Source organism: Felis catus, chromosome D2 (genome assembly GCF_018350175.1).
Source record: "Felis catus isolate Fca126 chromosome D2, F.catus_Fca126_mat1.0, whole genome shotgun sequence".
Taxonomy (NCBI): domain Eukaryota; kingdom Metazoa; phylum Chordata; class Mammalia; order Carnivora; family Felidae; genus Felis; species Felis catus.
The window spans coordinates 6,672,608-6,694,807 of NC_058378.1; the positions used below are offsets into that span (position 1 = coordinate 6,672,608).

The window sequence follows — 22,200 nt, forward strand, 5'->3', positions numbered from 1 at the left end:
TGGCCTCTCGCGTTTCAGCCAGCCCAGCGGAGGCCGGGGGCTGCTCTATTCCGTGGGGCTCCCCCAGCGCCCCACCGTGCCCCCAGGACGCTCGGAGGGAGACTCGGTGATGACTTTTAGCTAAAGAGACGGCTTCCCCTTGCAGGATGACGGGTGCAAGCCGCGTGGCGTTGGGAGGGAGACTATAGAGGAGAAATCCACGCGGCCGGAGTGGTGCCGGAGGAGGTGTGGGGGCGAGACAGCCCCGGGAGAGGACAGTAGGGCCTCTAATGGGGGAGTCTGCCTTGACTGTTGCGGGGGCATCCCTTAAGTGTTCGGTGGGATGCCCCGGTGAGCTCGGCGGGGCCTCCACTTGTCTTTGCACTTGTAAGTTTCATCACGCCCGATGTGGCCCATCTCCCGGGCCGCCCTGGCGCGGGCCATGCTGCTCCTCCAGCCGGAGGCCCGCGACGCGGGTGTGTTCGGTTTGCGAAGATGATTCTGTATGCACTTTTCTGTACGTATGTCATCCTTCGGTAGAGTTTATAAAAAGATTTTTACTCCCCAAATTTTTCTAAAAGAACCTCTGATTCGGACGGACTTTAATAATAAGGAACCCTATGAACTCACAGAAGGAAAAAAATTTCCTAGGAGCAAGTCTGGTCATTTTGCTGTTGTTCCCTTCTATTATATATTTTTTAAAGTTTTTTTTTGTTTTTGTTTTGTTTTTTTGTTTTTTTTTTTTTTGAATGTATTGATTTGTATTTAAAAGAAACTGTTGACAAAGATTTCACTGGAAAGAATCTGAATAGGTGGGAAAACACAGCTAATACTGCTGAAACACTAAAATAATTCAAGGACATGTGGCTTATAGGTTTGGTCCTTGTAAAATTAAAATTAAAAATTTTTTTAATGTTTATTTACTTTTGGGAGAGACAGAGATGGAGAGAGAGGCAGAAAGAGAGGGAGACGCAGAATCTGAAGCGGGCTCCAGGCTCTGAGCTGTCAGCACAGAGCCTGACAGGGCTCGAACCCACAAACCGTGAGATCATGACCTGAGCCAAAGTCGGGTGCTCAACCGACTGAGCCACCCAGGCGCCCCCATTTCTTAGAAAATTCAACATACATCTGCTTTCTGACCCAGCAATCCCACACCTGGGTAGTATTTACCTACGAGAGATGAAAACATACACAACTAAATACATGCACACACACAAGGAAAACGTATACAAGAATATTGTAAGCTGCTTTATTCATAATAGGCACAACTTTGAAACTGTCCAGGTATCAATCCAGAGGGGAGTGGATAAACACGCTGCTGTCCATTTATTCAGTGGAATACTTGTCACTGATAAAAAGGAAGGGATTATCCCCATGCATGGCAACACGGATGACTGCAAACATATTACACTGAATGAAGTACACAGATACAAAGAGTACACACATACACGGTGGGGTGAGGTGTGTGGTGGGAAATCAGGGTAGGTACGGTAGGTGTTTGCCTCTGGGAGTCATGGTAGGGTGGGGGGCTGGCCAAGATTGACGGGGAAGAGGGGCGCCTGGGTGGCGCAGTCCGTTAAGCGTCCGACTTCAGCCAGGTCACGATCTCGCGGTCCGTGAGTTCGAGCCCCGCGTCCGGCTCTGGGCTGATGGCTCGGAGCCTGGAGCCTGTTTCCGATTCTGTGTCTCCCTCTCTCTCTGCCCCTCCCCCGTTCATGCTCTGTCTCTCTCTGTCCCAAAAATAAATAAACGTTGAAAAAAAAATTAAAAAAAAAAAAGATTGACGGGGAAGAGGCAGAAAGGCCACAGTAATCGTCTCTGTCACGATAGGTGTTTGCATAACATAGGTGCATGCATTTGTCAAAACAGCAAATATACACTTAAGATTTATGTATTTCTTCGCCTATGCATTTTACCACCACCACAACAACAAACAAAACCTGGGAACAAATTTTGAATTTTAGTGACGTGAACACGGACGCTGAAGTATTTAGGGAGACGTGTCTGCAATTTACTTTGAAACGCATTCAGAAAATCAGGGTAATGGATAAGACCCATAGAGAGACAGGCAAACGGATTGATAGGTGATACAGCAAGTTAAGAAAATAACGGTAGAAGCCAGCCGGTGCCTACCTGGGTTTCTCACTGTGGGATTCTTACGAAGTTAGCGTAGACTTAAAAACTTTCCATAATAAAATATTTGTTACGGCTTGAAATACGCTGATGGGAATGCTAAATTTGCATACGTGTGTGTTTGTGTGAGTGTGAGCCCTGAGATCTCACTCGCCACCCCTCGAGGGAGGGAAGGACAGTTTGGGAAACAGAGGAGTCTGTGTTCTGTGGACCCAAGGCTCACCTGCCCTCCAGGCCCCGCCCCCAGAGGCTCTGGCCCCGCCCCCAGCGGCTCTGGTCCCGTTAGAGTTTTTCCTGCCTTCCTGGGCAGACTGGGCAGAGGGAGTGAGAAACCAGCGGGTCTCTCCAGTGAGCCCGCCTGCCTTTCCTGCTCTGACCTCCTTTAGCGGTAGGGAGATGGCCCGCAATTCCTCCTCATTTTTTGTCAGATGAAAAAGAGCTGGACCGGGGCCCTCTTCATTCCCAAGAAGGAAATGGATTTCCCAGGGCCGGCGCAGATCCGCTGTGTTTGCTGATTTTAATTGGTGATTAGACCCTGAACGTCCCAAGCCAGTTTTGACGGCCCGGATCCACAGGAAGCCAATTTGTCACAGCTCTCCAAGCGCGGCATGTGTGAAAGTGACATTTCAGATCCCTTCCCATCTAATTTTGGTGACTTTTGTTTGAATTCACACTTGGTGAATGTTAATAGTATGTGGGGGTTATGTGTGCTGAATACATTGACATTTTCCCTCCCGAAGGAAGTACTGTATTGCCATCTCTCCGCCCCCCCCCCCCCCCCCCCCCCCCCGCCGCAGCCCCGCAGCCCTCTCTTGCTGGTACCGAAGATTGTGCAAAAACAGGGACCAGGGCCTTCTGGCCGCGTTCCCTGCTTCGATCCCTCTGCTCAGGAACCCGGAGCCCCAGGGGAAACCTCAGCAGCAGCCATTGGGCCCCAGGGTTTGGAGAGGCCAGGGCGAGCTGCAGGGCAGAGATCAAGCCCTGGGGTCATCTGGTGTCCGCTGGTGAGCACAGCAATGTGCTCCCACGTCCGGGGCCGGCGACACTTCCCAGGCAGACGTGTGCACAGCTCCTCTTCAAGCTTTGCTTTATGCGCTCGCCCCCGGAGCCTGCGGAGAAGCCCAGCCAGCAGACGCCTGCAGATCCGTCCGGCCGCCTCTGGTGCGCACAGAGCCTGCGGGGCTCGCTGAAGCGGCTGTGACGCTCCTGCTGCGTCAAGGAAGCTTCTGCTGCAAACACAGCCTTCTCAGCTCTTACCCCTGCCGGGGGCCACCGTCACAGCCCAAGGCAGCCAGGGGTCAGAAGGCTCCCGTGACCCCGGGGACTAGCAACGAACACGCTTTCCGTAAGCCTGGCAACGGCTGGATTGTGGCCTCTTGAAACCCAAAGCCGATGACTTCAGAGAAGCCTTCCAAACAAACGTTTATTTTCACAGATCACGCTTTTTCCCCAAGTGAGGTACCCTCCCCCCCCGCCCCGACACATCCTAAAGTATCGAGGAGCATTGCTACGCGTCCCCCGTGGAAAACCCGATTCTGTGCACAAGCTCTTTATTAAAAAGACAGAGCACGAAAGACAGAGTGCTTTGGCTGAAACCCCCTTTCCGCTTCTCCCGTGCTGATAACTACTAGCAGGAAGCAATTAAAACCATCCCAGTTCCTCCAAGTGATAACACAGAGCTGGCCAGGGGAGCAGATCCCAAGCACCAGTAAATCATGGAGATACTCGTTTCTGTTTCATGGTGACCCTCGCTCCTCATCCGATAACTGTGTCCTGCTCCGTCAGAGTCAGCCTGTAACCCAGTCACCATTGTGCACACGCATCAGATGCTCAGGACGGTCCAGCAAGTCTTTTAATAAAGACCCAAGACATACATGGCCTCTGTCTACTGATAATGAACCCAGAAGTCCCGATAAAGGCTGAGTCTACGTTTGGTTCAATGTATCGTCCAGCTCTCTCCCTGGCTGGGGCCGGTCTTTCCATTGACTGGGACTTCTTCCTTGGCTCCCAGGGGCCCCATTTCCATCTCTCTCTCATTTCTCTCTCTATAATGCCAGGGGTTGTTTACTGAGCACAGAACTGGTACGTGTGCCTCATCATTGCCCCACATTACACCACGACACACGTAACCTGTAGTGCTGGCCTAAATGATTCACGTTCTTTCAGGAGCTGCCCTTGGTTTGTGTTTGAACATGACACACTGCATCTCCCAAGCACGACCGCATTTTAGACTCCAACTTTTGAGAGAGGAGTTGGACAAAGCCCTTGGTGTGAAAAAAAAGTAAAGACGATATTCTGGTTGAGGTTCTTGGTACAATATGGACTGGGACAGCTACAAGAATACCACTTTCTGTATTTCCTACTCACGCTGAAAAAGGCTTTGAGTAACCAAGTTAAACTAATTTGGAACTTATCTTGGTCCAAGCCAGAGAGAGAGAGAGAGAAGAAATTGACCAACCCAACAGAACATACTGTAAACACTTGGACATAAATGGACCAAGCATTCTGGACTGTTGGCACCCGACATTTTCTCTTAATGTTCTGAGGTTCCTCATAAGCAGCCATATTTGTTACTAACCAACGTCCTTGGCAGTTGTTTCCCAGGGACCAGCCCGGGATATGACACAGCAGTCGGACAACTAACAACTAGAGCAGTCTAAAGAAAGAAAGAGAGGGAGAGTCATTCAGGCCACTCTGGAGTTTGGGCTTTGCTCTAGCGCCCGGCTGCATCCTAGGTCATCTGTGGGAGGGCACATCAAAGGCTCTGGCGGGTAAGCTCACATTTAAGCCACCTGCACGTATGTCCTCTGTTCCCCAGTCCAGCGTTAATTATCTTCACGTTCTTCTGGACAGCTCACGTGCACAGAGTTGGAAGTCATGACAGTGGACTCTACCAACCGTTTTAGTTTTAGTTCATTTGTTGTTAGGACACAGATTTGTATGTCCAGACATTAAGGGCACTCTAGAGATAATGGCTTAGTCACTAACTCCCAAATTTATCTGACTACAAAAGCTGGGTCACCAAGGGCTTCTGGTTTCATGTTCAAGATGGAAAAAGCTTGGGAGTCTGGTCACCATTCCTATCCTTACTAGAAAAGGCTGGACAAACTGAAAAACAACTTTTCTTGGAGCCATCACAGGATTGGGGTCAATGGTTCCAACCACCATGCCCGAACCTGGAGAGACAGGTGCATCCAGAGTCACAGGTGAGATCTGCTTACATGGAGCAGAAGCCACTGAAGCCATAAATTAGAAGGAACACTTATATGGAAACTTAGATGAACTGCTGGTAGGGGGAGGGAGAGGGGTCAACAATCCACATATACTTACCGACTAACAGCCAAATGGTGACCAGAAGCCTCATCACTAACATAAACAATTGATTAACACGTACTTTGTATTCTATATACTGCATTCCTAGAATAAAGCTGGAGAAGGGCCCCTGGGTGGCTCAGTCAGTTGGTCATCTGACTCTTGGTTTCAGCTCAGGTCATGATCTTACGGTTTGTGAGTTTGAGTCCCGCATCGGGCCCTGCATTGGCAGTGCAGAGCCTGCTTGGGATTCTCTCCCTCTACCTCTCTCTCTCTCTCTCAAAATAAATAAACTTAAAAAAAAATGAAGCTAGAAAAAGTAAAATATTAAGAAAATCAGAAAATACATTTACAGTACTGTATTTACTGAAAAAAAAAAATCCATGTGTAAGTGGACCTGCTTAGCTCAAACCTGTGTGGTTCAAAGGTTAACCGTACTTTAAATGTGAAAGGTCTAAATACATCAATAAAAAGACAAGAGATCGTCAGAATAGGTGAAAAACAAGATGCTGTTTTTCTGTTTATATATTCTGTCTATAAGAAATCTACTTTAAATCTAAAGATCCAGACAAGGGAAACAAAAGCAAAAATGAACTACTGGGACCTCATCAAAATAAAAAGCTTCTGCACAGCGAAGGAAACAACCAGCAAAACGAAAAGGCAACCGACAGAATGGGAGAACATATTTGCAAATGACATTATCAGATAAAGGGTTAGTATCCAAAATCTACAAAGAACTTACCAAACTCAACACCCAAAAAACAAATAACCCAGTGAAGACATGGGCAAAAGATATGAGTAGACACTTCTCCAAAGAAGACATCCGGATGGCCAACCGACACATGAAAAAATGCTCCACGTCACTCATCATCAGGGAAATACAAATCAAAACTACAATGAGATACCACCTGGCACCTGTCAGAATGGCTCACATTAACAACTCAGGCAACAACGGATGTTGGCGAGGATGCGGAGAGAGAGGATCTCTTTTGCATTGTTGGTGGGAATGCAAGCTGGTGCAACCACTCTGGAAAACAGTATGGAGGTTCCTCAGAAAACTAAAAATACAACTACCCTACGACCCAGCAAATGCACAACTAGGCATTTCTCCATGGGATACAGGTGCACTGTTTCGAAGGGACACATGCGCCCCATGTTTATAGCAGCACTATCGACAATAGGCAAAGTACGGAAAGGGCCCAAATGTCCATCAATGGATGAAACGATAAAGAAATTGTGGTATATATATATATATTTATATTTATATATATATATAAATAATGGAGTATTACTCGGCATCAAAAAGAATGAAATCTTGCCATGTGCAACTACGTGGATGGAACTGGAGGGTATTACGCTAAGTGAAATTAGTCAGAGAAAGACAAAAATCCTATGACTTCACTCATATGAGGACTTTAAGAGGCAAAACAGATGAACATAAGGGAAGGGAAGCAAAAATAATATAAAAACAGGGAGGGGGAGAAAACAGAAGAGACTCTTAAATATGGAGAACAAACTGAGGGTTACGGGAGGGCTTGTAGGAGGGGGGATGGGCTAAATGGGGAAGGGGCGCTAAGGAATCTCCTCCTAAAATCATTGTTGCACTATATGCTAATTTGGATGTAAATTTAAAAAAATTTAAAAATTAAAAAAAAAAGATCCAGACAGGTTAAAAATAAAGGGGTGGAGAAAGATATATACCATACTAACACTAATCAGAAGAAAGCTGAAGTTGTTATTTTAACTTCGGACAAAGCACGCTTCACAACAAGAATATCCTCAGGAATAGAGAGATGACATAATGATAAAGGGGTCAAATCTCCAAGAAGACATAGCAATTTTAACGTCTATGTGCCCAACAAGAGACCGTCAAAACACATGTGGCTCTAGGCCACCGTAGGGCTGGGAGAAAACTCTGGGCCGGCCCCCTCCAGGGAGCCAGAACCTTCCCTATCCTCATGTGGAATGCCATTCCCGCCCCGGAAGCCGCACCCTACACATCCTTCAACACAGGAACCTGGATGCTGGAGGCTGTACAGCTTCTGAATTGGGACTCCCTGCTTTTGTTTATTTTTGAGAGAGAGAGAGAGAGAGAGAGAGAGAGAGAGCACAAAAAAGGGCAGTGAAGCGGGCTCCGGGCTCTGAGCTGTCAGCACAGAGCTTGACGCAGGGCTCGAGCCCACGAACCGTGAGATCACGACCTGAGCTGAAGTCGGACGCTCAACCGACCGAGCCACCCAGGCGCCCTCCCCTCCCCTTTTTTTTTTTAGCTAGGAGAAACGTGGAGTCTGCCCATCTCATTGATCTGTCTTCAAATCTTTAACAAACCTGCCCCCAAGAATCCTCGAGAGAGACTCCAATCTTTGCACCCACCGACCACGGTGTGCTGATGGCGAATGGATCCTCTGGATAAGCACTATTCCCGCGGACCAGGTGTTACACGTCGGCTGCTGTGATTCATACGTCACAGATCCTCAAGGGCATTTCTAAATCTGCTCAGTCACTAGATGCTGGATGACACCAGGGCCATGCCAGCCCTCACGAACTTGAAGGACTCCTCACACATGCAACACGTTAACTCGCGTGATAAACCCACACTCCGTATCTTCACCAATAGTAAGCCGGGCGATGCCCCAATCCTGTTCCTCCCTTGTCCAGCTTCGGGCAACGTCCCCTCACTCGGCCTGTGTCTCGAGGACCATGCCCACCTCTGACCTCTAAGAGCCGGAGTCTGGACCCAGCAGGACTCGCGTAATTTTCTTGTAACCTGAACCAGAAGACGCGTAAGAACCCTAAGGCGCTGACAGGCACAATTTCAAGTCTGGGTTTGTTCAGAGTAAGTTTCCGGACCAAAGGGAGAGAAAAATAAAGGACGTCAGTAACACGGGCCCCAGGTAGCACATTCTACTTCCCGAAGGTTACCTCAACACCTGGTTGACTTTTTGTACAATGGCAGTCAAATTAAAGCAAGGAGGTATTCTCGTTTTATGTGATGTTTATAAAGTTTTTGAGATCTTTATCACGTTGATCAATTTAGGTATTTGCTGGGGAGACAAATGAAACATTTAGCAATTAGGAAACTGGCAAAATTAGTCTCTCATACCTCATGATGTGGATTTCCTGGCACTCAGTTCGTAGGAAGAGCCATTCTACTCGGCCTTACTGCCACGGGCACCGATGTCTCCCATCGCTGACTCCTGCGGAAGAATTTACAAACACTCACAGCATTTGGGGGCGTGCAGGGTGGTGAGGAGGGGTGGAGACCTGCACTCCAATCAGAGTTTCACCACTTACCGGCTGCATGACCTTGGGAGGTTTATTCAACTTCTCTGAGTCGCCTCCCACAAGATGGGGTAATCATTAACCCTGTGGCTGTGTGGCCGTTAACAAGATAGCGCGTGTAAAGAATGCCCAGCTCATACAAGAGCCAAGTAAAGAAGCTACTGTCCTTAGGAGGTACTGTCTTACCAAACGAAAGGACAGAAAAGCACAGGTCCTCATTCAGGCAGACCCCACCAAGTGTACTGCAATTCTGCACAACACAAGGTTTCTCTATCCTTCCTGGGATCTTCAGACCCGGGAGCCACACGGTATGTCCATTCACGAACCGGTGCCATCGGGCATGAAGAGAAATTAGTGAATGAATTTCTTAGTACCTATGTAGTACGCAAACCTGTAATAATCTTTTTTTTTTTTTTTTTAAATAAAACTGCTTTGACTTAGGAAGAAAGATCCAATGTTTAGCATGTGCTAGTGACGCATTTTCATTACTCAAGGTGCTTTCCCTTTCGATTCGCAACAAGAGTCCAAGCGCCCAAGAGTCCAAGCGCGGGAGAGGCTGTGCTAGAAACCCATCCCAGGATTCTGGTCCTCCGAGTGAGACACACGGCCGGAGCCCCAGGCGGGACGCCATCCCAGCTTTACATCTGTAGCAAGGTGGTCTGTCTGCATTTTGAAATTAACTTACCTGTGTGATTCTTTTGGTGTACTTTTGAAAAAAAACAAAAAACCAAAAAAAAAAACCCCCCACACACATTTTAGGAAATCTCAAGGGGAAAGAAACATGATCGCCGTAGGCCCTGTCTCAAACTCTGGGAAGACATCCACAACTCGGGTTTTTACCTTGCTTTAATGACTTCGTTTACGACCTCTGGGAAGGATGTGAACACATCAGGAGTAACAGCCATTTATGTTTTAAGTATCAGGTTTTATTAAAAAGTGCATTTTGATTAATTTATGGTCTAGGTAAGCTGTTAAGATATCAGTATACTCTCTGGAATAATAATAACTTTACAAATATTTAAAACAAACAAAATTTTAAAAGCCTTTTTATTTCCTTCACCATTATTGTTTTACAATACAAATATCACCTTGTGAATACACAGGAAAAAAAAAACCCTACGGAAGATAATTCTGCTGCACGTAAAATACAGAATGGATATATATACTTCTTCATTCTTAAAAAACTATTTTGTTCTCCACGTTGGCAAGTATGGAATAGAATACTTCCCCAAACATACTTCTGTTAGGAGTAAAACTGAGAGATACATGCAGTTTCTGCACAAATATATTTTAAAGAAATAGATCTCTGTTTTGTTGTTCACCAACAAAATTGTCATCAGAGTATGGATAACTAATTTATAGCTTTCAAGTTTTAGTTAAGTGATCATTTTCAAAACTCTCTTTTTAAAAACAAAGTATTCATGGCTGTTTTCACTGTATAGTTAAAATCGAACCACCAAATAGATGATAAAATAATTTAAGTGGTACATGTCATTGCCACCTGCTCACAATATGGGAACAGGGCTCTGATTTTCTAATTAACTCCCCCCTTCGTTAATTCATAGCAATTTAAAAACCATAAGCAGTCTTCAGATTTAATTTAGCTATAAATGCAAAATTTAGTAGTGTATACATACATTTATATCTTCATGGAATACTTTATTTTAAATAAAAACATTTAAGATTGCCTACTGACCATACAATCAAGACAAGAAAGGCACTAGAAACATAGACAAATTTCTCTCCCAAGAAGCATTTTTTTTTTTAATTTTAACTCTCTTCTCTCTGACATGTAAAAATCTTGAAATTTGGTTTTCATAACATCATTTTGAAAAATAAAGTTAGGAAATACTTAGAAAATCACTTTATAACAGAATCTTTTTTTTTTTTTGCACTTTTTGACACACTCTCTCTGCTTTTTACAAAACCCAAAGTTACCACACCTTTCTGTGTCTGTCATTTTTTATTTGAATAGCGGTGCAACAGGTAGAAAGATTTCAGAATCGAACCCCATTCAGGTACTTAGAAACCTTCATAGAGACATTTGCTAGAAAATGGCTTACAGCCCAATCTTTGGGGCAAGAGATATGAAAAGTATGTTTTCCCAAGAAAATAATACGCTTTATTTTCCAGATGTGACTGGAAAGACCAGAACTGATGATAGAAAAGCTTACATTTATGCTGTTGCATCGTATACAAAGGAACGTGGTGATGCAGCTTATGCGGAACCCCGGACTCACGAACAGGAAATGTGTGCAGTGCATGATAGGTTACGTTTTCTTTATTGTTGTCCCACGCAGGTCCTTTGGAGAGAAAAAAAGATCACAGTGCTGACCAGGTAACTCAATAGGTTAAGTCAAGGAAACGGCTGAAAGATAACGGGATCGTCTGTTTATGGCGTCTGCTCTCACTGGAGTTCTCAGCACTTGGAAAGGGTCCTCGTCCCCCACTTGGTGCGGCCGTTATGTGTCGTTCACCAAGCGGCTGTATTTCACCTGCCTCCCGAGGTGGACCACCGGCCAGGGGAAGGGCCAGTGGTAAGATCGAGGTACGATTCCTTGGACATTCTTTTCAAAGTACTGAAATGGCCTATACCACCACACCCTAGCCAGGAGGTTCATCTGGGAAGCTTCTTTGAGCACCTATGACGACAAAGACAGGAAACCAGGTCAGGGAGAGCAATTCATGGGCCCCCAAACGAACATATGTACTTTTCTAACGATCTTCCACCTTAAGTGGATGTATTTCCCTAATTACAATTCACAAAGGACCCCGGTACGGCCCTGTGTCCACCCACGTACCCTAGTTTCACACGCACGCCCCCACTCTGCACTCGTGTGCTAACCAGGCCACCCCCTAGCAGGAGAGCAAAGAACTCCAACTCCGGGAGCGCACGGAGAACGCGTGGCTTCCTCGGTCTCTTGTCCGTAAGTGCGCGCGCCCCAGTTAGTGTCTCCGTTACTCTTCTGCGATGGAAGTTGAGTGTTTGGCTGCTCAGGGGCCCAGGCCAGGAGAAGAGGGGAGGGGTGCCGATCAAACAGCAGGGGGGCCCGGCTTGGAAGGCATTTGTCAGGGACAGGGACGGTGATACCTGTTCTAGAAGGATGCAATCTCTGCGTCACTGTACTAACACATTTCTTGCTCATTTTTTGTTGCGAGGTGGCTCAGCATCACGAAAGACAACGCAATCCCAGTTGCCTAGCCCCCCTGGAGAGAGGCCTAAGACATCCGTGGGTTCTCTGCACGTCCCCCCGCCCCCATGCCAGCACCGTCAGGCCAGGCGTTGAGAGAAGCTGTAATCAGACAAGGGGAAAACTCACTTGCTGATTGGCCATAGTGTGGTACCACCAGAAGAGTCTTGTGGTGATGTAATACGCCACCACCACGTCCACAGTGTAGTGGTCATGCGCTAAGAGAATACAGAAGATCCCAACCACGCTGAGGAGCCAGCATATCCAGTGGTACCACCACAGTCGTCGAGGGGAATCTGAAAAGAGGAGCGATTCACACCGGTTACTCTGATCTTTCCGCCTGAAAACAGATCGTTTGGGCGGCAAATTTAAGGGTCTTAGCTTATATGTAGTCAAGGTTAGAATGGAAGCAGCTTGGGGCGTCTGGGGGGCTCTGTCGGTGAAGCGTCCGACTTCGGCTCAAGTCACGATCTCGCGGTCCGTGAGTTCGAGCCCCGTGTCGGGCTCTGTGCTGACAGCTCGGAGCCTGGAGCCTGCTTCGGATTCTGTGTCTCCCTCGCTCTCTGCCCCTCCCCCGCCTGTGCGCTATCTCTGTCTCTCAAAAACAAATAAGTGTTAAAAAAAAAAAAAAAAGAATGGAAGCAGCTTATCTTATGAAGTGACTTTATTAGCAACTGTAATTTATACTTGGCTACTGCTTGATTCACATGTAAAGGCAGTTGAGAAGGACAACTGAGAGGATAATGCGTCGTGTTCCATTAAAAAAAAAAAAAAGCCTGTCCACTGACGTTTAATTCAACTTACTTATAAATAATTTGGGGTTAATGCTCCAAACAAAAATCAATACTTTTTGGTCTATAGATCCTTACACACGGACTAGGCAATTAGAATTGATACAACTGTCCTACTTGCTTCCCAAGCTTTGTGACTAAACACTGACCTGAAACTCTTTAAGAGTCTCAGATTCCATTTCTCAAACAGAAATAAGAAAGAATCCAAGTGCCTGGGAATTTTGGTGCGAGTGCATTCAAAGGCAGGGTAGTGTCAGGTCAATACCTGTCCGTACCTTGATTTGGAAGCTCCCACCTGAGGGGAGCACCATCATCTCTATTTGTCCAGGCCTTCCCACTTTGCATTCTCAAAGAATGGGCTGAAGAGGGTCTGAAATTTTACGCAAAAATGTCACTTGAATGTGATCCGTCCTCCCTACCCAGGGGGAGAAAGGTTAGACTTTCACTGGCTTCTCACAGCATACAAGTACTCCTCATTTGGGGGTGCCTGGGTGGCTCAGTCGGTTGAGCGTCTGACTTCAGCTCAGGTCATGATCTCACGGTCCGTGAGTTTGAGCCCTGTATCACGCTCTGTGCTGACAGCTCAGAGCCTGGAGCCTGCTTCGGATTCTGTGTCTCCCTCTCTCTCTGCCCCTCCTCCACTCACACTCTGTCTCTCTCTGCCTCTCAAAAATAAAGACAATTAAAAAAAATTAAAAAAAAAAAAAAGAACGGGGCGCCTGGGTGGCGCAGTCGGTTAAGCGTCCGACTTCAGCCAGGTCACGATCTCGCGGTCCGGGAGTTCGAGCCCCGCGTCAGGCTCTGGGCTGATGGCTCAGAGCCTGGAGCCTGTTTCCGATTCTGTGTCTCCCTCTCTCTCTGCCCCTCCCCCGTTCATGCTCTGTCTCTCTCTGTCCCAAAAATAAATAAACGTTAAAAAAAAAAAAAAAAAAAAAAAGAACTAGTCATTCGTTTAACCAGTATTTATTGAACATCTACTATGTGCCTGGGACAGGAAATGCTCTGGGTATAGAGATCAACGAACAAAACAGGCAAAGAGCCTGCCTTTGTTGGGGGAGATCCCTTCCTGGGACAGAGGAGACACAGTAAAAAATAATTATAATAAAAAAGGAGATTTTACACTGTGTTAGAAGGTGTTAACTGCTATGAAAAAATAAAGTTGAACAGGAGAAGCAGGATCAGAAACCGAGAAGGGGAAGGGAGGTTTGCGACTCTAAATGGAGTGGTCAGGGCAGGGGTGGGGGGCACCGTACCCCACCCCCAGGAAAATCTGCATTGATACACCCTACAGCTACCATTCATTCTTCATGTACGTGTTGCAGTGCGGACATGACACCCGTTTTAATTTCTACAACCTGTCCCTCGGCCATAGAGCGGCTACCAGTGTCTCGCTCTAAAGACGAGGAAGCTAAGACTCAGAGAGGTTAAGGTCTTTCCCCGTCACGGAGGTGGGGATGGCACCAGGACTCAAAGTCAGAGGTTGTGAGCCGCGTCCTCCGAGTTTCCCCACATGGCCATGCTTCCTTTGAGGATAAGACTTCACTGCCTTTACAGTACAACCAGCAGGGAGCGCTCCCCAGGCTGTGACAACCCCCTCCGCTCCCCCCGCCCCACCGGCAAAAGGGCCAAACCGACAGAAAGTGTTAGAATTCACTCAGAAGGTGCCCCACGTGCACCCCCCAGGCCCCTCCGGACCGCAGGAGAAAGAGAGCCTCATGTCTCACAAACATACTCTGAGAGAAAAAAGGGGGCAAAAGACCATATATAACGTCATACCACATGTTAACTTTAGAAACCACAAAGCCATCATCGGCAAGACTCAAGACATGCGTGGAAATGACACAGGAACATGGGAAGCAAGGCATGAACAGCCTTAATCATATGTTAGCGCTGTATGTGCTTCACAAAGGGTTATCTGAAACAGGTATGGTGAATGCCAGCGTCTGTTAAATCTGAGCAGGGGACAGGGGTTTATTTAAATATTTTTTGTGTGTTTTGCAATAAAATATTTTAAGTACATTTAAAAATGTATTTTAGGTAGTGGTTTGTTAAGTTTCTGTGTTTTGAGAGAGAGTGAGCGAGCAGGGGAGGGGCAGAGAGAGCGGGAGAGGGAGAATCCCAAGCACTGTCAGCGCAGAGCCTGATGCTGGGCTCGAACCCACGAACCGGGAGGTCATGACCTGAGCCGAAATCAGGAGACGGATGCCTCACCGACTGAGCCCCCCAGGCGGCCCTTATGTACATTTTAAAGGAGACTCCCTTTTGGCGCCTGCATCACTTAAGTGCCCCTGAGCCCCCGGCTTCTGAGGGCAGAGACCTCCCTGACCCCCACGCGCAGCGTAGGGCGGTGACACGCGGTCTACGTCACGTGCCACCAGGCCTGGGCTCACGAGCTTCCCTCCCGCTCCTTCCAGCAGCTGTAGCGCAGCCCGAAGGCTCTGCCGACACCAGAGGAGACGAGGCGCCCCCCGCCCCCCACCCAGGGGCAAGAGCGGCGACCCTGCCCCCGCCCCCCGCCGCGCTGGGGGCCCGCGGTGTCGGGGTGCGGTGGGGACGCTGCCGGAGGGCTGTCCTTGACTTACACTCTTTGATAAATAAGTAAGTGAGCGTGAGCATGACCGTGTGGCCGCTGTACAGGTAGTCCCCGCACATGTTGTGAGAGCCGGTGATGGACAGGCCGCCACCGGCAATGAGCTTCATTATCCTCCGCACTTGTGCTTCCCAGTCTCCGAACAGCTGTGGGAGAGGAGAGACGAGAGGCGTTACCAGTCGACCCCGGACTGCTGTGGCGCCCTCCTCCGGTCAGGGCCAGGCCCTGCGATATCCTGACTTCTGCCGAGAAACGCACACCTGGCCCTGGACGTGGCTCTCGGCACCACCTCTGCCATTTCCCGAGACAAAAGGCATCCGTGGCTAGTCACAACCAGCCGCTTTCACCCACACCTGAGAGCTCCTTAGGGCGGTGACCCTCGGAAGGCCCCGGAGCGTCGGGGCTTGACGCCGGGAGAGCCAACCCTGTGATCAGACGGCTGGACCACCAGGGAGGGGCGAGGGCTGAGGTGGATGGCCAATGACTCATCAGTCCTGCTTACAGGGGCGCCTGGTCGGCTCCATCGGTTAAGCGTCCGACTTCCTGATCTCGGGGTTTGTGAGTTCGAGCCCCGTATCGGGCTCTGCGCTGACAGCTGGGAGCCTGGAGCCTGCTTCACATTCTGTACCTCCCTCTCTCTCTGCCCCTCCCCTGCTCACACTCTGCCTCTGTCTCTCTCTCTCTCTCAAGAATAAATAAAAACATTAAAAAAATCCTGCTTATTACATAACGATGCCTCCACAAAAATCCACAAGGATGGAGGTTCAGAAAGTGACTAGGCTGATGACAAAGTAGAGATGTGGGGGGCGTGGGAGCCCCACGCCCCTTCCCAGAGACCTCGCCCAGGGCATTCCTTCCGTCCGGCTGCCCTAAGTTACATCCTCTTATAATACACCGGGTCTCTGGTAAGTTACATGTTTTCCTTAGTTTTGGGAACAACCGTTAGCAAACTAACCAAATCTGGGGGGGGTCACGGGAACCCCCAATTTACAGCTCAGTGGTCGGATGCACAGGTGACAGCCTGCACTCGTCGCTGGAGTCTGAAGGGGGAGGGGTCAGTCGGTGTGACACAGAGGTCCCTCCAGGGAGGGAGCAACAGAACTAACGCCCCCCACACGTGCTCACAGAAGCGCCTGGTGTGGGTGCTGAGGAGAGGAGGCGCACGGGAATGTTCCGGCTTTTTGAGCTTCCATCAAGACACGTAAACCCCCCATGAAGGCTGCCGTCCACGTTCACTAGAGAGGAAGCGTGTGGCCGCAGCCGTTCCTTGCCTGCACTTTCTGGAGCACGTTTCAGCAGACGCTTGCCCCATTTTTAAAATTACACTGATAGAGAAAGAGTAAGCGATCGCGGTTTACGACGGAAGCCACTTGGGGGAAAATATCTAGGACAAGTCCCCGTGCTCAGCTTACAGGACAGCGGCTCTACGGACCCAGCTGATGCTGGAGACTGAGGAGGTCAAATGGGACTTTCGGCGACCAAAGTGACACAAGGGACTGACTGGATCTACCTTCAATCTACTGAAATCACGTGAGTGGAACCGTGCGCTCTTCCTTTTCAGTAAGAGTGAAACAATCTCACGGATAAATCTCCGTCTCTGATGCAAGTCTGGGCTGCACGCCGGAGTCATCAGAGGCTTAAACAACACACTCCCTGCCATTTTTCTTTGCTATGTCAAACGGAATGCGTGCTGGTCTGTATCTTAGGTTGCCAGCACACTAGTTACTTTTAACCAGAATTAAATTAATCACCCTGACCCTTTTCGACATTTCACTGGTAACATGCCAGGCTTTGGGAAACACGGGGTCTGCTACAATTTCCCTTTAAGAAAATGTATCAAGATTTCTAGTCAAGGATGGCAGGTTGGACACATGGCACAGAGGAGACAGATTTCCAAATTCAAAGGGTCACCACAAGAAAACAGACCTCTACGGCAAGACTCGGCACCACGAGATTTCAGGTACGCAGTGGGGGGTTAGCAAGAGACCCTAACGCCTCCAGAAATCAAAGACAAGCTTCATACTTGGGGTGCCTGGGTGGCTCAGTCGGTTAAGCGCCAACTTTGGCTCAGGTCATGATCTCACGGTCTGTGAGTTCGAGCACCGCGTCGGGCTCTGTGCTGACAGCTCAGATCCTGGAGCCTGCTTCTGATTCTGTGTCTCCCTCTTTCTGACCCTCCCCTCCACTTGCACTCTGTCTCAAAAATAAGTAAACATTAAAATTAAAGTCATGATGTATTTATAAAAAAAAAACACAAACAAGCTTCATACAAAGGATCAAGAGTCAGCTTTTTCAAAAACAATCCTGGAAGACAGAAGGCTTTGGAAAAATGCCTCCAAGTTCCATGGGAAAATGATTTTCAACTTAGCAACCTATGCCCAGCCATACTCTTAAGCGACCCTGCAGTACAGGATCGACTAAAGCCATTTTCACAAGATTTCACAGTATTTACCACCTACATACTCTTCGGGGAACTAGAGAGCAGACGCTTTGTAAAGCAGAAAGAGCAGAAAAAAAGAAGAGACAGGATTTGCTAGGTCGTCAGTGAAGGCAGAGCCGAGGGGCTGTGAGCCTGCATAGTGAACCATGGGCGGGGGGGTGGGTACGGGTGCGAGGGTTATCCACGGGAAGGTGAAACCACATGGGGGTGAGTGTGCACACAGAACACTAAGAAAGCAAAAGGCAAGGCAATCGCTAACTCTCTAAGAAACAAAATGTTGTGCACAAGAATCATTATAGGAAACGACTTGAGCTGGCTACAGAGAGCATTTAGAAACTAATAGTGTGAACATGAAATGTGGAGTTAAGTCAGAACAGAAATCCAGACCCAGACAGGGAAGAGGGGACAGGAAGCAGGACCGCCCACCAGGGTGGGTGGGAGCTGGGGCACCGTGGACCCTCCCCTCCAGCCTTCCCGTAGGAGGTCAAAAATAAGACTTCCATCAGAAAAACAGAGAAATGAAACTGCCGTGTCCCTTACAGACCGCAGGGTAACACACACACACACACACACACACACACACACACACACACACACACATCTGTGAAAAGTAAAAAGCTATGAAGGTAAGCACCACCAGCTTCAGCTAAAATTGTTGAAAGGAGTTAGGAACGTGGGCTGGAGTTGGTCAGGGTTCAGGGGGACGGGTGGCTACGGTGTGTCGTGAAAGTTGTACAGAACCATTTTGTTTAAAAACATTTTTAAAATGTCTACTTATTTTTGGAAAAAGAGAGAGAGTATGAGGGCGGGGCAGAGAGAAAGAGGGAGACTCAGAATCCAAAGCAGGCTCCAGGCTCTGAGCTGTCAGCATAGAGCCCGACGTGGGGCTCAAACTCATGAATTGTGAGATCATGACCTGAGCTGAAGTCGGATGCTTAACTGAGGCACCCAGGTGCCCATTTTCTTTTAATTGCACATATGTAATAAACACGATAGAAATTTTTCAAAAGATTTAAATGGAAAGTTGGGTCCAGTTCTGTCATAACAATGCATAGTATAAAGAGGAAAATTATGGCAACAAAAGCCTGGGTAGCTTTTCATTTTATTCCATTTCAGATTGTCTTTCCAAAAACTGTGTTTTTTACACTAGAAATCCTATTCTCAGGCACCACCACCCTGTAATTTGCCCTCCCGTTTTAGCACGAAAATATTTGTGGGGAACCTGTACGCGTGGGGAGGAGGGAGACATTACCAGGTAAACACAGCATCGAGAAAAAAATAGCTGAAAATTAATGCTGCATTTCCTCCAAGTGCCCTTAAAACACCTAAGCTTTCTTTTAAAAAACCTCTTTCCATGGCTGTCAAACCTCTGGGAGGGGCGGTCTCTTCAAGCTTAGTGGGAAACAGGAAAAGAAGGTGGATGGCTATGGCCACATAAAAATTTTAATTATGTTAAAAAAAAAAAAAGCAAACAAAGTAAAAGACGTGTTGCATAATCAACCGGAGCAGAAACCAGCTAACATCTTTTTCACGGAAACTGACCATATGAACCAAGTAAATAAGACCAACGTGGGAGACAAAATGTATCAGAGGACAAAGGATATGACCAGCGGGAGGCATGGAGACTGCAAAACAAACAGACACAAACTTTGCTCCCATATCAAGTTAGCAAAGCTGAGGGAAGCGGAAGCAGGGCTGGGGCTGGCGGGGCAGGCCCAGCGGCTGGGTGAGGGGGGGTGAACCGAATGCACCTGCCAGCCGGGAGGGGTGGCGGGCAGACTGGGCTCTGCCACTTAGCTGGGTGATCCGAGGCGGCCGGACCAGTCTAACCCTCCACTTCCTCACCTACCACTTGGGGAGCATCATCGTTATGACAATCAACAAAATTCTCCTGCAAAAATCATCATCGATATCGACCGGCAATCCAAACGGCATCGCCCGTGACTCGTTTACACGGAGTCTCAGAGCCTACCGCAAAGAAATGATCCCAGATGGGAATGAACGCTTTAGGTAGAACTCTCCCACTATGATATTACGTATAAAAGGAACAGAGTGGGGGCGCCTGGGTGGCGCAGTCGGTTAAGCGTCCGACTTCAGCCAGGTCACGATCTCACGGTCCGTGAGTTCGAGCCCCGCGTTGGGCTCTGGGCTGATGGCTCAGAGCCTGGAGCCTGCTTCGATTCTGTGTCTCCCTCTCTCTCTGCCCCTCCCCCGTTCATGCTCTGTCTCTGTCCCAAAAATAAATAAACGTTGAAAAAAAAATTAAAAAAAAAATAAAAGGAACAGAGTGGAAACAATCTAACCAGGAATTGTTATTAAATAACTGCTTGCTTGCTACTCGAAGCCCAGGCCGGCAAGTACTGGCAACATCGGGAGTCCCTATAAAATGATTCTCAAACCTACTGAACCACCATCTGAGGTGACTGGTTAGACTCACACCACAGTGATTCAAATGCGTTGACTTGGGCTACGACTGCGTAATAAATGATGAACGAAATCAGTTTATAATGCCTGTGTAGTAAGTTTGTATCATAGACGTCGTCTCTTATCGAGGAAAAAAATAAAACATTTGGCATAATCAACTATTTTTTTAAAAACAAGCACAGAGAACACGTAGAATGTACAAACTACACGTCAGCAGGGTTTCAATGGAAGCTGGCAGGATTTCTCCCCGTCTCTGTCCCAAAGGGACTTCTAGAAGTCCCCGCTCCTTGGGCTAGGAAGAGAGGAATTCTCTTGGAGGTCTCCAGTTGTGGGATCTCGGCGGCCTTCGAGTGCAGGCAGGACGTACGGGAAGAGACTAAAGAAGAGGAAAAGACGGGAACTCTGGTCTCTCTCGTGCTTACTTTAGCTCCATTCCCCAATCTGCCCGCCCCCCTCTGCGGCATCCTCAAAAAGCTGCTGCGAACATTCCGCGGGGTGTTTCTTACTTGCAGTCGGTGGGAAAGAGCATGGACTGCGCTCACCCCACTGTCGCTGGAGAAGTACCCCGCCCCCCACAACAGGAGGCTGTTGAATGCTCATTTCTGAAAGCAGAGATATTTTGGGGCGACATTCACACCAGTCACTTTCTCAGTAGACGCTACGAAGCTGTAGTAGCTCACTCTGCGAATTATCGTCTCTTAGGGACACAGAAAAGTCAGTTTTCAGTGAAAATACAGCAATTTTCTTCAGCATCTGATGAATGGCTAAGAAGTAAAGTGGCCCAAATCGCTTAAGCAATAACAAGGCACAGGAAGAAACCGCGAGCAGGAGGAGGCGGGAGAGGCTTCCTAATGACGCAGACTAATCTAGTACAGTTAGAAACCAGTGAGCCCCTGGCTATTAGAAAGCAGGCCTCCCCAAGTTTTCAGGGCTGAGTACCAGAGCGCGTGGATGAGAATTTGTTCACCATCACCCGGTTCGCACATGGTCTAGCACACTTGCCTCTTCCCTTTGCTGTATCTGAAGAGCAGGGACACTCACCCCCTACTGGCCCGAGAGGGCACACCCGGAACCGGGCTCACCAAATAACGCTGCGTCATCCAAAGGCTCCGGTCTAACCCTGACGAATGGCCGCAAGGCGATGGGCGTGGAAATGCTACTGAGTATAATCCTTGCCTCTCACCGAGGCTTCGCCCTGCAGAAGCCCTGGAAAATCGGCACGGCTGGTCCCATCCGCCGGCTGTTAAGTGTTGGAGCTGGGGAGGGGACCCAAGTCCTGGGACCCCATCTGCCACTGTCCGAGGCACTGCAGGCCCCCTGCACACCGCCGGTCCCCCCAGCTTTGCATAAGCCAGGACCTGGGTACACGCGGAGTAACTTTTCCTCCAGCAGCCTCCTCCTGTCCAGATGTTCAGAGGTCACGTCCTGTGATCATGCCCCACTGCAAAGTCATGCAGCCAGGTGGCTCTCAAATTACTCATTCATTCATTCATTCATTCATTCATTCAATGAATCTACCTACTACCATCAGGGCAAATAACTTTCTGTCCCATTCCTGAAGAACAATCTCCCCGCCAAACAGAAACGTCACTCTCCTCTACAACAAGCCGAGAAGGCCGCTCTGAGCCCCCAGACCACAGGCACACCCGCTAGGGAAGCAGGCATCGAGGCACGGAAGGGCTGGCGGCATGCCTATCACGCCCAAGCACCTGCAGCTGAGAAACACACGCTCCACACTGCGGCTTCCCTCAGCTTCTCTCCCTGATGACGGAGCCCGAAACGGCAAGACTCCGCCGCTCCCTGCGTGTCACCCGGCGGGGCAGCCCTCCCAACCAATGACGCGTCCGTAAGAACTAGCAGGAGTCATGAGAACGTCCTTCGCGGGAGAGGTGGTGTGCCTGCGGGTTGGGTGAACGGTTCTTGCGATTCCGTACTCCTGCCCCGCACGATTTCTCACACCGTCTTACTACTACTTGAGCGGGCAGGAAAAAGGGAGTGGTAACAGGGTGATTTTGTGTACGAAAACATTAGCTTTCGTGGGGATGGAGAGTCCAACCT

At 48.5% G+C, this 22,200-nt stretch overlaps 2 protein-coding genes across 11 annotated transcripts in view; both read right to left on the bottom strand.

Moving 5' to 3' along the window:
* The window catches only part of ASAH2 (N-acylsphingosine amidohydrolase 2), a 100,396-nt gene extending 91,390 nt beyond the window's left edge, over positions 1-9,006 (bottom strand). The window contains exon 1 of the mRNA XM_045039862.1: positions 8,528-9,006. The gene's annotated coding sequence lies outside the window, so the exon portion shown is untranslated. The remainder of the gene's footprint in view (positions 1-8,527) is intronic.
* Positions 9,007-9,610: 604 nt separating this feature from the next.
* SGMS1 (sphingomyelin synthase 1) overlaps positions 9,611-22,200 on the bottom strand; it is a 289,510-nt gene continuing 276,920 nt past the window's right edge. For all 10 annotated transcript variants that reach the window (XM_045039869.1, XM_019814218.2, XM_045039864.1 and 7 more), the window contains 3 exons: positions 15,271-15,424; positions 12,027-12,193; positions 9,611-11,348 (listed from right to left, as the gene is read on the bottom strand). In XM_045039869.1, coding sequence (XP_044895804.1) covers positions 11,169-11,348; positions 12,027-12,193; positions 15,271-15,424 — 501 coding nt within the window. In that variant the 3' untranslated portion in view covers positions 9,611-11,168. The remainder of the gene's footprint in view (positions 11,349-12,026; positions 12,194-15,270; positions 15,425-22,200) is intronic.